Here is a 14615-nt window from a genome sequence, read left to right as displayed (position 1 = left end):
TTCAGTTTCTCTACGCACACAGCTAGAGGCATCGGTTTCTTTAAACAGGTTTCTCCTCTCATCCGGTAGGGCTGACCTGAAGTAGAGGAAGTTACAAAGTTTCAGTATTGACAAGGATTATGCATGTCAAGAGTAGATAACTGGGTAACAATGCAACAGCAAACTGATAACCATTGTGATGTCATCAAAATGTTTTGAACATTCCTATATACATTCTTAAAATATATACCTTTACCAGACCCCATCCTGACTGGATAAGATTATTTTGATCACTTTATGCAATATAATTTACACAGATATTCGCCAGGGAATGTCTAAAATCTGGGCCATAAACTAAAATATTAACCATAATCAAAAATATCACAATGGTTAGTCATTGGCATTGAATAGGGCTAAAAAGCGGTGTACTAGGGCCATGGACATTTTGTATGATGATGTAACCATTTATTGTGCTAGTTAGGTGAACATGTAAAAAAAATGATAATGTCGCAGTGGACAGCATTATGATGAGGCATTTTCAAATGGTTCACCTGTCAGTATTTTACAGATGTGTTGGTAATTTGATAGATTTGCATTGCAGCTCAACTCAGGACAAAAGTGGCAAATAGGAGTATATTATGTACCAAGATGAAGTGTGCCTTAAGCCCTAAACCTGGAAAGATCCTTGTCAACATTTGAAGATAACACCCAGTGTAATTTTCCTGCAGCTGAATGCAATTAATTATGTCCTTTTTGGGGATGGTTTAAACCTGTTCTGCAGGTAGACTGTCATTTTTGGTTTACTGCGATACTGTCAATAGGAGTGGCACAACAGTGACATGGTGCTGTCAAAAAGAACACCTCCTTATTGGAGTTCAATTGAGGCTTCAAACTTCCTTAAATGCTACAACCCAGAACTTATATTAATGAATAAAATGCCATTTACATGGCAGAGTATGTTAATACAATAGAACTAGTACATCTTGTGTCGGGTAGGTAGGACACCTACTAGTGGAGAACTAGTACTGTCTGAAGCTAAATTTGGGCTCTCAGAGGGAGACCCTGGTTCGAACCCCAGGGAGGACATTAATTGCAGCTTTAAAAAGGTGCAGCAAGTAATTTGTTTTTGTTAGAATAACTGTTACATAACTCTATATTGTGAGACCATTGTTATGACCGTTTGTTAAACAACAAGTGTCTCCCTTTGTCTTCAGCTCTTAAGTAAACAGAAAATACCAATTTCATCCAATCAGGAGTGAGAACTCACAGGATAAGTAAAATTGTTAGAGATTAAGTAAACAAGTAAACAAAATTGAAACTAACGTGCTGCTAAATTATGTTTATGGGATTTTCTCTCCTAATTGGATGAAACGTTTAACCCAGTGGTTCTCAACCTGTGGGTTGTGGATCCCCACATGACAGTATAAGTGACAATTTAAGGTTGCAGCCAGAAAAGGTGGTGAACCCCTGGTATAATAACCCACCTGGACATGTATTTTTGATTTACCATTAGGTAGGGTAAGTGTTAAATTACTATATATTCTGATGGTAATCATTTCTATAATTTGTTTAGTAACAGGGGTATCCAGGGGTCTCTTCAGGTCGTTAGTAAGCAGAATATGCATTTTCAAGGCACAATACCATTTTTTATCCTATCAGGAGAGAGAACTCATGCAGACAGGATACAAGACAAAATTGGAACAATATAAAATTGAAGCTGATAAATGGGAAGTCTCTCCTGATTGGTTGAAAATGTGCAACCCACCTGAAAATATATTTTGTTTATTAAAGAGCTCGAGAGATGCGGGGGACCCCTGTTATTGAACACTCTAGAGAAATGAATCTATCCGAATATAGTGCTTTAACCTTTAACAAAAACTTTGTTTTGACCAAAACACATCACTCATCTTTAATCCGTGTTAATCTATAGCAATGATTACTATCAGAATATTAAACTTAATTTGTTTTAACCCAGAAATATTGCTTACACCACCACTAGTGGAAATATGTATAAAAACAATACATGTAAATCATTTCATAAATAAACCATACTCATCAAAACTGGAAATGTTGATAGTTTATTACTGTTTGAGATGCTAAAGGTAAGAGTGATTCCTTTATTGGTTTCACTTAATTAAAAGAAAAATACCCATACCTTTTAATACCCATACCTTTTTCTCTGTTACAGTAAGTGCCAACACATACATGTGTTGATTCATGATTGCATACAAGCCCTGGATTAAAGAAAAGTTAAAACTCAACGTTCAAATTTCCTTTTGGATTGCACTCAAAGCCAACGCACCCATCAAATACTCACTCAGGATCAAGACGCATCCTCCTCAAGCTACTTTTTTTCTTCCCTTCAATCATCAATATGTCCACAAGGTGGGGCTATTATCAAAGAAAGTATGAACACCACCTCAGAGAGGAGTGGTAGTTTAGCTACAACCTGCACAGCAAAATCCTGACTGTTAATTTAACTCAATGTGCACAATGTTTACACTCTCAAGGTTACATTAACAAATTTTACTGTGCATAATATCAACGTCTTAAGAGCTGAGAATTACATCTTCTACAAGTCCCTGAAAGAAATATCACATGTACTGTATGGCACCAATTCCATTCCATCAGTTACAATCAACACATACAACTAATGCAGAAACAATTCCATTCCATCAGTTACAATCAGCACATACACAACTAATGCAGAAACTCCACCTATAAATGTGTCTACATCTTGGCCGTTTGTCAATACAAACATTAACACACTTGGTTTAAGACTATGCAGATCAATGGGGAGAGAATAATAGGACAGAGTATGAATCAAACTTTCTCCATCTGAATTGCAAAGGACTTACTGGTGGAAGCATGTGCTATAAATGTTTCATTACAAAACGAACTTAGAAGAGGTCACCGCAGTACAATATTTATGAAGATTCCTCTGAAATATGATTTGTTTAGAGTGAGTCCCTCTGTAAGCACAATGGCATGGTATAAAATACATGGTATAAAATCCAACAGTTTAGCTAATAAAGTTAAGTTTGAATGTATTTTCCATTTCCACTGCCCACTCCTATTCAATATGAACATAAAATTACTGGCCACAGAGCAGTGGAAACAAGAAGTAAAATAAGTCCCTTTGAGTGGAGTTTAAGTCATTTAAATGTTTTTCTTTCTCTCTGGTTTAATTTCAGTCTTTCCCTGCGTCCAGATGCATTTCTATTATGGGAATGTTTACTTTTACTGCAAGCAGGAAACGATGGTCGACTTGCGAGACAAGAAAGAAAGAAGGAAATGAATGGTTGGGGGTGACAGAGGGACAGTGTCATTGGTGAGGGGAATGAATGAAAGAGGACATAAGTAAAAGAAAATACAAAATAAATAAAATAAAACTAATAAAAGTTCCCTTTCAGGATGAATTCCAAATGATAACTGATGTAAGGAAATTGGCCACAGGATGAAATCATCTACTTTTAACATGTGGGGGTGGGGGCGAACGTTAACCACTTGAGCCCCATTTTATACGTTGTACGAGAAAAATAGCCGATCTACAAGCAACACAACACATTCCAACGCAAGACGTTGTGAGCTTCAGGATCTGCCATTTTCAAAGATTTTCATCTATAATGACCTGCCAAAAATAGGGACCCCAGGGTTAAAGTGGTTAAAATCATTAAGGAGCATGTGTAGAAATTCAGACATTATTTACATTTAAATAAAATCAACAACAGTTCAATCACACTATGTCGATGCCTTCAGCACAAGCATGAATTTAGGTTTTGGCACAGACCTGTGACGTACATGCATCTCATAATGTCACTGCTCCATTTTCTGACAGGGCTTAGCACGCATAGCCGACTTACTTTGGTTCGTAAACGACCAAGCTGATATCAAATACTGTTGGGAAAAAAATATATATTTCAAAGCAGTATATTGGTTAGCATATATCTTGTTCAGTCACAAAGAGTACATTATTGGCTTTTTGTTGTGGCTTTGTCAACAGTTGACAGGCAGCCAGATAGAGCAGACTGATAAGAGCAACAGAAATGCATGTACACAGCAGGTGTACACTTTCAGTAAGCATGCACATAGAAACACTTTAGAGTCACACACAGAATGTCCTCCATTCCTCCACCTGTACCCTTTCTCATCAGGGTCGATCATTTGAAATCTAATCCCCCTCAGAAGCAGAGGATGACAGTCTACACAGCCAGGTATAAATGCACGGACGCTCACGAAGCACCATCTCCTCTGGAGCGGAAAAACCAGCAAACACGTCAGCCAAAAGACCCAGCATCTTGATATGATATAGGTATTGTTTGTTTTGTGCATATATTATGATGATAGAAACATGTCCTTTGACAGGAGTTATATGCAGTGTGGCACGTGGACAAGATACCCGTGGAACTTTGTTGCACAGCATGGCACATAGACAGATGTTTAAGAGCTGCAGCCTGGGAGAATGACGACCCATGCAGCTGCCATGTTGGATCTAAGACACTGTAGCAGCCATGTTGGATTGAGCATCAGGCACATCCCACAGAGAGGAAGATGAGGGTACCGAGTTTTAAATCCAGCAGAGGCCCTAAAGCCCATGTGACGGAAAGGTGCGCAGATGAAGGACGGAACATCGGCACATGTACGACCACAACAAGAGAGGAATGGCTCCTCTACTTCAAACAGCTAAAACCATTGGAGTTCATGTCACAAGGCAGCAGCTCCTTCGGCTCGTCTTTGTGTCGAGCCAGTTAAAAGGAAAAATAATAATAATGATAAAAAGATAAAAAAAAGGGAAAGGGAAACTTGGTCCAGCACTCGAAAACATGCTTTCTCAACTCTGGTCCAACTTTGGAAGGTGTAAAAATCCCATTTCCAATGCATTAGTCTGTCCCATGGCTCTTGGACAAAAGCCCAGAAAGGGTTCGGTAAAAACAAAAACCCAACTTTAAAAAAAAATGAACAAAAGAGAACTGATATAATGGCTGGACAGCACAGGGGGCCTGAGTCATTGCCTATAATAGGCACCTGGAAAAACGAGAGATTAAGGAGTTTTATTGTCATTCCATACAAAGTACAGAACCAACTGTGTTACCCAGGTCCTGGTCATGGCACAATAAAATAAATTACACCTAAACACTACATATAGAGATGACACAAGCTTTTTGACTCATCATGCTAAAAGTTGTGACTTATTCACACTAGGAATCAAAACTAAATATGAGGCGTTCTCTGCATAAGAAACTGGAGATGAAAGGAAAATAACACATTTAAAATCTTAAGCAAACCTGTATCAGAATCTCCCACTTTCCTTAACATAAATATAAGTACAACCCCCCCCCCCCCGAAATACATTATAGATCAAAATCAAGCCAGGATAATTCTAGTTTGGTGAGTGTATTACTATAGGCCTTAAGTGAGGCCTTGACCTCTAGTAGATGGACAAACCTTTGTAAGCAGCCTCAGGTCTGGAGGGAGCACGGGGGGTGAAGGGGTTCTCTGAGTAGCCGTAGGGAGAGCTGTTCACATTCTCATAGTCATGTGCACGGGGTTGAGGAGGCCTGGCAGGAAATGTAACAAAACGACAATGTGAGCGATACCACAATAGAAGTTTCACATCTTCTTTTAGTGGCGATTCAGCAGGTGGTGTTTTGCATTATAGCTCATGGCTTATATCTCCACTGGTTTATTTACAAATAAAACCTCAACAGCCTGTTGCAAGAGCCAGACCAGCCAAATAAAATGGTCGGGCAGGTGGAGTTTTCTTTCAGGTTGCCCCTATGGGCAAGTGCGTCCCAACAGGAATATTGTGGGATAATGAGGGACTCGACGGTAATATTGCAGGATTATGTGGGATTAAATGGCACTTAGATTTTGGTGCGGGCGGAAGCGGTCAGTCAGAAATCCAACGTGAGCGAGGGGACTAAGACAACAGTTCTACATTGCATCTTAGTCATTTGCATTAGATTGTTTTTAGTGCCAGTTTGATACAGAACCAGCAACACTTCAACCACTAGGTGGATTCCCTAGATGCCTACTATAGCTGCTGAGGTGTGGTTTTGTTTTATGTACTGTATGTGAGCCGTCTTTATTATTCTCAGGTCAGCAAGGGTAACATTGTTACAATGACAGATTTTACCACCACAGCAACAAAACCATCCTATATTTTATTGCAACAACAGGAGATTGAAAGAAGCAACATGAGCAGTGCTGAATGAGCAGTTCATGTACCTGGAAGGCTTGTTGTGGTTCCTCTGTCTCTGGTATTCTTGCTCCTCCCGTGTTCTGGGTCGGACCACCTCCTCTGAGCTTGGCTGGAAACGCAGTGGAAAAAAGAAACGCATTTTAAAAGAAATGCTGGTCTGCCGCTCTCCGTTACAGCAGCCAACAGCAAGCCACAGTTTGTGTGGAATTATGAGTCACATCTACTCAAAAGTTGTTTTCCTGAGAGTATTATTTTAAAGATATAGCGATTCTAAATTGCTTCCGACTGCAAAATTCTATGTTAAAACCAGAAGGAATGGTTTAGGAAAAAAGAAAATAATCACCCTGTATTCTCCCTCATGCCGCCTCCTCTCCATTCTCTCCATCGCCAACCTCTCTCTGTCCTTCTCTTTCTCCCGCTCCTTCTCTTTTTCCTTCTCTTTGTTCTTCTTGTATTCCTTCTTTTCCTGCTCCATCAAAAGCCGGGCAATTTCCTGTCAGAGCAAAACAGTTAGTTTAATGGTACACACCAGTCCCAAAACATCATCCTCCTTCCGAATCCTGCCACACGTTGACGCAGTATTGTACCTTGTTTAAAACATACACAGTCTTGAGGTGAAGAGTGATAAAATGACAGAGAGAGGGTGATAACCATCATCCTCTCGGCCAGGTCAGCAGCAGATATCAACCCTATGGCCAATATGGCAGTAGCTGACCAATCAACGCAAGCTGAAGTGCCACCACGCCCTGAAGGAACTCAGCATGTCAATCATGGCTGCCGTGGTTGCCGTGTTGATCAAATGCTATTTTCCATCATCATAGTAAACTTATCACCTAGCAAGGATGAATACCTGTGTCATAAGAACGTCTGAGTTCATTACTTACATTACATGTGTTGTTCTTTATTAGTTACTTTGATGTCATCTTGATTTTGTAAGTTTCTATAAGTATTAGTTTATTATTAGGAGTATTTGACAAAGATTGCATAAATGGTATTTAAGGATCTACTAATTATTTTGGGGTACAAACGGTTAAAAACATAAAGGGTGTGTGCGCACTCTGGGAGTGTATTACATGGCTACAAAACAATAAACAAGCCTGTGTAGTAATAGTTGACTGAACAGTGGTAAAGAATAGATAAAGAAAGGAGGATGAAAAAAGAAGAGTGAGAAAATAAATTAAATATAAGTTTCCAGACTTGGTTTGGCGCCGGCAGCTACTAACCTCATCCTGAGCCACTTGGGCTGCACGCTTGTCGATCTTGCTCGCCTGAAAACAAACAAAAAAGAAAAACAATCAAAACTTGTAAGTCCTTCTCCCCAGGCACAGGACTCACCGTTCCCATGACTGTCATTATATAACATGGGAAGTGACAACCCTTTTAACAGCCTTCTAAAGTCACGTATGGCTTCAAAGGCATCCAAAGCTCTGAAGTTATTATATCCACACAGCACATGAAGCTGAGCCATTGTTTTATTCATAATGGTTCCAGATGTTGAAGTTGGCAGAAAATTGCTAAAGACATTAAATACCCATTGTGTAATTGTGATGTTTATTTAGAAGGTGGCATGTTAAGGAACGCAAGCTTTGCATTACAGAATATTATTCAAATAAAATCATCACTTGCACTAGAAGAGTAATACTACAAATTTGTTGCAAACCAAGTACATTTCAAGAGTTACGGTCATTACACATCAGGAGCGGCGCTAATCAACCACACGAAAATGTGTCGCGATCATTTCACATCAAACTTCTCTTTTGGTGAAGCCAATGTTTGGTGAACATTCATACAGCTTTATGATTTTATTGACACTGAAAAATCCACCTCATTTAAAAAAAATAATGATGTTGCTTCATCAAAAGCAGTTTAAATTCATGCAAATTAATCACACAAAATAAACGCTCCTGGTGTGCACGGACCTTAACAGTTACATTTTGCCAGGCTACTGTAATTGCTTACTTATATTTTTGCAATGCAGTGACAAGAGGTTGACAGCATTTCAGCACCTCCAGTTCTTGCACAACGAAGTGTGCTGATCTAAGACTGAGCTATAACATGTATTGTATGCAATATATTCACTTTCTTTCATTGCATTTTTTGCATTGAGGGGTTTGACTGACTGGTTTACTGTTTACCAAGTAATTCTTTATTATTTGTTTTGGCCGTTTCATGGTCCCAAATGTGAACACATTTTTATCAATGACTCTTTGGCCAGCAAAGCATTAGAGTGACCTAGGAAAGGTCTGAGATATGGCTGAGAAAGTAGTGATTCTAATCAGCCTGTAGCACTTGCCCCAACCTTGACAAGCATGCAGTCTTATGCAAAGGTTAAAATGTAATTTAGATGGCATGTTATTTAGACAGATGCCAGGTTCATTTGTTGCCCTGGCATCCTATAGTTTGTATAGTTTCAATGTACATATTAATTATTTATTGATATTAAGTTTACGCTGATGCTAGGTTCTTGGTTTACCTATGATCCTATACGAAGTCACTACACCACCTCTACGCATTTGATGCATTACCTTGTGTTTACTGTAAGTCGCTCTGGATTCAGAGTCTGCTAATTATATCTTTTTTTCATAGTTGGATCATTAATAAACGCTATTACTGCCGCTTTCCTCACCTTGAGCTCCTCCTCCTGTAGCTTCCTGGCAACCTCCATGTCTATGATCTCCTGCTCTCTGATATCCAGCCGTGTGAGGCCCTGGGTCGCCTCCTTCATCCCAAACTCACTTCCTGCTACCACTGGTCCACCTCCTCGGTGGACAAGGCGACCTGCATACGGAATCACATCTATTAAAAGATGACACACAACAGGAGTATGTTTGTCTCCCAACATACCCAAAAGAGCTGCAGTCTCTCTGCTGGTTTTCAACCTTGTCGTTTTGGATTTTATGACTTTATATGCCTGGGAATATGGAAAACCCTTTCTGCCACTGAGTAAAGATAAAAAGGCCCGAATTTAGTTTTTTTCCCTCAAAATTGTAATCATACATCTCAGAATTCACAATTACCCACCTCACAAGAAAACAGAATTCTGAGATATGCTGCAATTGTGAGAATAAACCTCAGAATGCAGAGACAAAGAATCAGAATTGGAAGAAAAATAAATAGATTACACAAAACAAAGGATATATATATTCAGTGCTAGGAAGAAAAAGAGGAAAAAAATCTATATATAATTTTAGTCCTTCCTTATGGGACAGCTCTGGGGCATAGTACTACTTCAGAAAATAACAGTACAACCAGCTCACTGACAGCTCTTGAGTAATATTGCGCTTGGGAATCAATCGTGGGAGTACTGGCCTGAAATTAATTATGAAGCATATTGTAGCAAATTTCTACGAGACATTGACAAAACACATTTTCACCTAAGCATAGTTAGGGTTGATGTTACTAGTCTGACGATGGCAGATTAAGCAAACCACCCCACACCACACGCACAGCATCAACAGCAATTGGTTCAACCCCATCAGAGATCAGTTTAGGACCATTGGAATAGTAATCACTCATTAGACTCAAATTGAAATTGTCATCATCATCCTCCTTGTCCTCATCATCATCCAACTTTAACACCATTATTAAAGATTAAGACAATAGCAGAGTAGAGGAGGAAGGTAAATTCAGAGAGAGATTGCTGATTGTAGTGATCATGTAGTCAGGGGGTTACAGCACCACCACCCGAAGCCCCAAGATGTCACCCCAGTGGGAAAGCAGCCCCAACGTTTACACCCCGACAAACCACACAGAAACCCAGATGGTCCCGGAGGTGGGCTCAGCCGGGCTTGTACCTGTCTCCCGGGAAGGGTCAGTATCACTGCGCTCCCTGCTGGGACCCTCCCCGTCTCGAGGGTCCCAGGCCTCCCTCCTCTCCCCTCTCCCATCGTCGCTCCTGTGCTCCTCAAAGACCTCCCCGGGTCCAGGGTAGACGCAATGCCGGCCCCTGGCCCTCCTTTCCCTTTCACCATCACCATAGTCATCCACCATCTCCACCTCCTCCCGGGACACCCTCTCCTCCCTCAACAAGTCTCTGCTGTGGCCAGGCACCGGTTCCTCCTCAAGGACCCTTTCCCTGCTCCTTGTTCTCCCCATGTGTCCTTCTCTGTCCTTTTGCCTGTGCCTTTCCCTTGCTTTGTCCCCAGTCTGCCCTCTGCCTCTATCCCTCTCTTGGTCTCGCCTGGCCGGATCATCTCTGTCTCTCCTCTGGTCTCTTCCCATGTCCCTTTCTACATTCCTGCCTTTCTCTCGGTCTCGATTTTTGTCCCTTTCTCGGTCTCCAAGTCTGTTGCCTTCTCTGTCATAGTCTCTCTCCCGATCCCTGTCTCTCTCTATGGGGTTATGTGGCGCCGGCGGTCGGGCAGGCCTGTCCTTCCTCCTCACCACCCTCTCCACTTCATCCCCCCTCTGACCCCTGACTCTGCCGGTCTCTGTAGGCTGGTAGTCTGGGTACCTATCCTTGTGTTTGCCTCTGGGGGAGTGTAGATGTTCTGGGTATGGATCTGCGTGCCTGCTACGTCCTCCATCAGCTGGTGGGTAGTGTTCTGGGTATCTGGAACGGCTATGAGGTGCCACAGGGTCCTGTTTTGGGTACCTACTCCTTTTGGGCTCCACAGAGCTGTGCTCTGGGGAGTGTTCGCGATGGGAACTGATAGGTTCATTTGGTTCACCGTGCTGGCTCGGGGAATGTCTATCAGGGCCAGAGCCGTGGCGGCTGGGTTTGTCCAAGTCATGGGGCCCTCGTGCAGCTGGCAAGGTGGAGATGATGTACAACATGGTAGAGGGGATGATGGTTGATGAGAGCATGGAGACGGGAACAACAACACAGACACAATATGAGCTGGAACTAAGTTGGTTAGTATGCACAGAGTTAGTACCTGTTGAGCAGAGTGTTTGTAAGTAATGAACCAAGCTACCCTGAGAACAGCAGAACAGAAAGAGGAATGGCAATGGGGTTTTGGACCAGAATGGAAGACAGGTTTTGCAGGACTGAGGTCTATGGTGCAGGCCTTCTTATGACAACAATGGAAACAAACGTCACTGGTGAACAGAGGAAAATTCAGCTTATAGGCAAAGGCATTTGGTATTAAATATGGAACACACAATATGCCCTGTGGTAATTAATGTGAGGTATTTGATAATGATATCTTTGCCTAAAATCAATACAATCAATGCAAGTCTTGGCATCAAGCCAGCTACTGTATTAAGGCTGTTGCAAGAATGAATACAAGAGAAAAAAGACTAACTAGTTACGCTAATAGGAATTCAAGTTAATTGCAGAAGAATCACATTTCAGAGTAAACCACCCTCCTGTGAACTCGCATATAATCGGCCAACATTTGAATTTATGTTGAGGACAGCGAACCAGCCAGTATCACCTACTGTCAGCTGAATGGAATGCTAGTTACTGTCTACTGACTGGTTCACATCACTGTTTACTTTTAAATGTTTGAAAAAAGGTAGCCACTGTAGGGCATGACAGCCAACCTACCAACTACCTGCAAAGTGACAGGGTTTTCCCCTAAAGGACGTTGATCTCTGCTGACTGTGCCGTTCTCCATTTCAAAATTGCATACAATTCAGACTTTCGGTTATCGACAGGACTTGAAGATTTTGGTCAAAAGGTTTATCATGACAGTGGAAGGGAAAGCAAGGCTGTCAATGGGTTCATACTCTACAGATTGTTATACACAACTGTATGACACCATCTTCAACTTTAAGTGTTTCATTATAAACTTAAATAGCACTTCCTCGAATCCTTTCTGCCATCTTCCTTTTACATGTTGTCCCATATTTCTCTGGCTTCTGGTCCCTTTCAACCAATGCCTTTTTTTCCCTGATGGTTTATCATGCTGCTTTATGATTGTCTGCAAGCATCACCTAATTTCACCTAACACCTAGGGAGAAGTTACACCACTGATAAGGATTGAGAATAAATCCATATTGTATGTAAAAGCATGTGTCAGCAGCACCCATATATACACTATATATGCAATTATGCATGCATATGTATGCATATGCGCGCGCGTGTGTGTGTGTGTGTGTGTGTTACTCTGTGTGTTCACAAGGACATTATAATTTTACTATCATCCTCCAAAGATGATGATAATAAAAGTGACACAGGTTTGATTCAATATTTTAAATGACAGCGTCAGTGATTCAGATCGTCCCTTTATAGGAGCAAACATAAGACTGCTTTGAGTGAAAGCTCAGTATTGACCCTACATAGCCACAACTGCCTCAGCTGAATTCAATAGCTTTGGTTTGACAAAAACAAATATAAGCAGCTGAATCAGAGTCTTTGTTATGCCATGTACACGTTCACAGCACGCCACACTGCCAGTTGTACTGTACACAGGTGTGCACATAAGCACGTAGCTAGGGCCTTAAGACGGGAGAGGTTGCATTATGCATAAGTTGCAGCCTGATCTATACATCGTCATAAAATGGTGTTGCACACTGCAAATAGCCAAAACCTACATAGAGACTAAGTGGAAGTCCTATTTCATAATTTGCCTGTCACGCAAATAATAGCGAAAATAGCTGATCTACAAGCTCACAATACATTGCGATGCAATGTGACCTTGTAGTTCTGCTTTTCATAATTTTTGAAAATGTTTGAACATTTTGGAAAATGTTTGCTTATAATGTAATGCCCAAATTAGGGATGGCAGGGTTTAAGTGATTATGGCCAGTGTGTTTGTGTGTTTGTCTGTAGGCCTACGTCTCACACCAACTTTCTACACCAAAAGTCCTTCCCCTTCACATATTACATTGTCATTTAGTTGACAGTCTGATCCAGACAGATTTATACTCAGCAGCACAACAATAGAATACATTTAAATTACTGACAGCACATGCATTCAACTGCCATCAACATTAAGGTTTGCCCGATTGCAAGGAAAATAAATATTTGGGCAAATGGAGTTTGCCTTCTGGTTGTGCAAATGGGCAAGTGTTTTTTTTTCCAAGACTGGACAACCTTCTTCTGTTAGCTATTCACACAACATGAGATCGATCAATCTTGTCAGCACTATCTCAGTCTTCAGCGATACACACACACACACACACACACACACGCTGTTGGCCACATGTAGCAGGCCCGTCTTACTCACTGTGCTGCACTCAGCTGTACATTACTCGATTTGTCTTGTTTGCGGCACTTGAAAATAGCTGTCACAGTATTATGGTTTGTGGATGTTTGTTACCTTTGAAAATAGCTGTCACAGTATTATAGTTTGCGGGTGTTACCTTGCTAAAGATAACAAGTGTGCAGAGCAAAACAAAAGTCAACTAACTGTGCTTCCGCTTTCCATTTCTCTCTACGATGATTTGAATTGAGTTTTGTTCAGAAAAGCCAGAAAACAGCACAAGTGCAGTTTGGAAAAAAGACACATTTGAGGCGAATTAACAAAGAAAGACTGCCAACATAAAACATTAGCACATTTGACTACTTTGAACCTTTGATGATGAATATATGTCTTTTTTTAAACATCGGCAGTGGTGCACTACATCTGCAGCATAATACGCACTTGATTTGCTTCTGATGCTGAGCCTTTATTAGGCACCAGAGAAGATTAAAGGGTCCTTTCAAACAGACCTCAACCCTAACCAGCTCCTTACTGTATGCAGCACACACACACGCTCTCTGATCTGTACACCTGTGGCTCATGCAATACAGTACAATGAGCACTCTGGCAACCATATCAGTGAATTTCTGTCTCGGGCCAAAATGTGATTGCCAAGTGATGTGTGATGGAACCAACTTTTACAGCTACACACAGCTTCAATCACAGTCACCATCGGCCAATGTGTCACTGATTGAAAGAAATCAAGGACCTTATGGTCTCCTGAATTGCAGACAGAGTTTGCACGTTAGGACTTTAGAGGACTTCTACATACAAATGACCTGTGTGCTCAGTGATGTTAAACAGTAAAACAAGATGTTGGTGATAAAGGTGATTCTCAACGAGTTGGTACACAATAGTAGGTTGCAAGATATTCTTCAGATTCAGGGACAAGACCAACTCTGGTTATGTAAAGCCCCATTCCCACTGGCCAGTGATCAACTGATAATTTTCCATTTTTATCATCCTGGTCTCAAATCCCGGTTTATTATTCTCCCGCAGCAGGAGTGGAAATTAAAGCTCCTGATTTCCAGAAGCATGCGATGTGTTAGTTCTATGAAAAACATTTGTTGTAAGAAATTCCAGTGAATTATTTTCTTTCTGTCTTTCCATGCATGGATTATCCAACCACGATGCAAGTTGGCATTTCCTTGGCTGGTTTTATACAACTATCGTAACTTTAAGAAATAGCTCAGTACATTGTGTGCATAAGGAATGGACGAGAAGAAAACATTTCATCATCTTGCATGCTTTAGATACCTCTTGTGTGAGATAGATGGACTATCTTTCTATCCATCTATCCATGC

General features: G+C 41.0%; 1 protein-coding gene across 2 annotated transcripts in view; it reads right to left on the bottom strand.

Moving 5' to 3' along the window:
• Positions 1–2038: 2038 nt before the first annotated feature.
• The window catches only part of ccdc50a (coiled-coil domain containing 50a), a 28357-nt gene continuing 15780 nt past the window's right edge, over positions 2039–14615 (bottom strand). Inside the window, exons 6-12 of one of the 2 annotated variants that reach the window (XM_084067605.1) lie at positions 9976–10929; positions 8808–8959; positions 7405–7449; positions 6525–6674; positions 6208–6290; positions 5425–5537; positions 2039–5004 (exon numbers count right to left, since the gene is read on the bottom strand). In XM_084067605.1, the coding sequence (XP_083923731.1) occupies positions 4985–5004; positions 5425–5537; positions 6208–6290; positions 6525–6674; positions 7405–7449; positions 8808–8959; positions 9976–10929 (1517 nt within the window). In that variant the 3' untranslated portion in view covers positions 2039–4984. The remainder of the gene's footprint in view (positions 5005–5424; positions 5538–6207; positions 6291–6524; positions 6675–7404; positions 7450–8807; positions 8960–9975; positions 10930–14615) is intronic. The other variant, XM_084067606.1, reaches the window with a different exon arrangement.

The sequence above is a fragment of the Gymnoscopelus microlampas genome (genome assembly GCF_963454915.1).
Source record: "Gymnoscopelus microlampas genome assembly, chromosome: 9".
Taxonomy (NCBI): domain Eukaryota; kingdom Metazoa; phylum Chordata; class Actinopteri; order Myctophiformes; family Myctophidae; genus Gymnoscopelus; species Gymnoscopelus microlampas.
The sequence above is the reverse complement of the archived record's forward strand: the minus strand, read 5'-3'. Positions and strand labels throughout refer to the sequence as shown.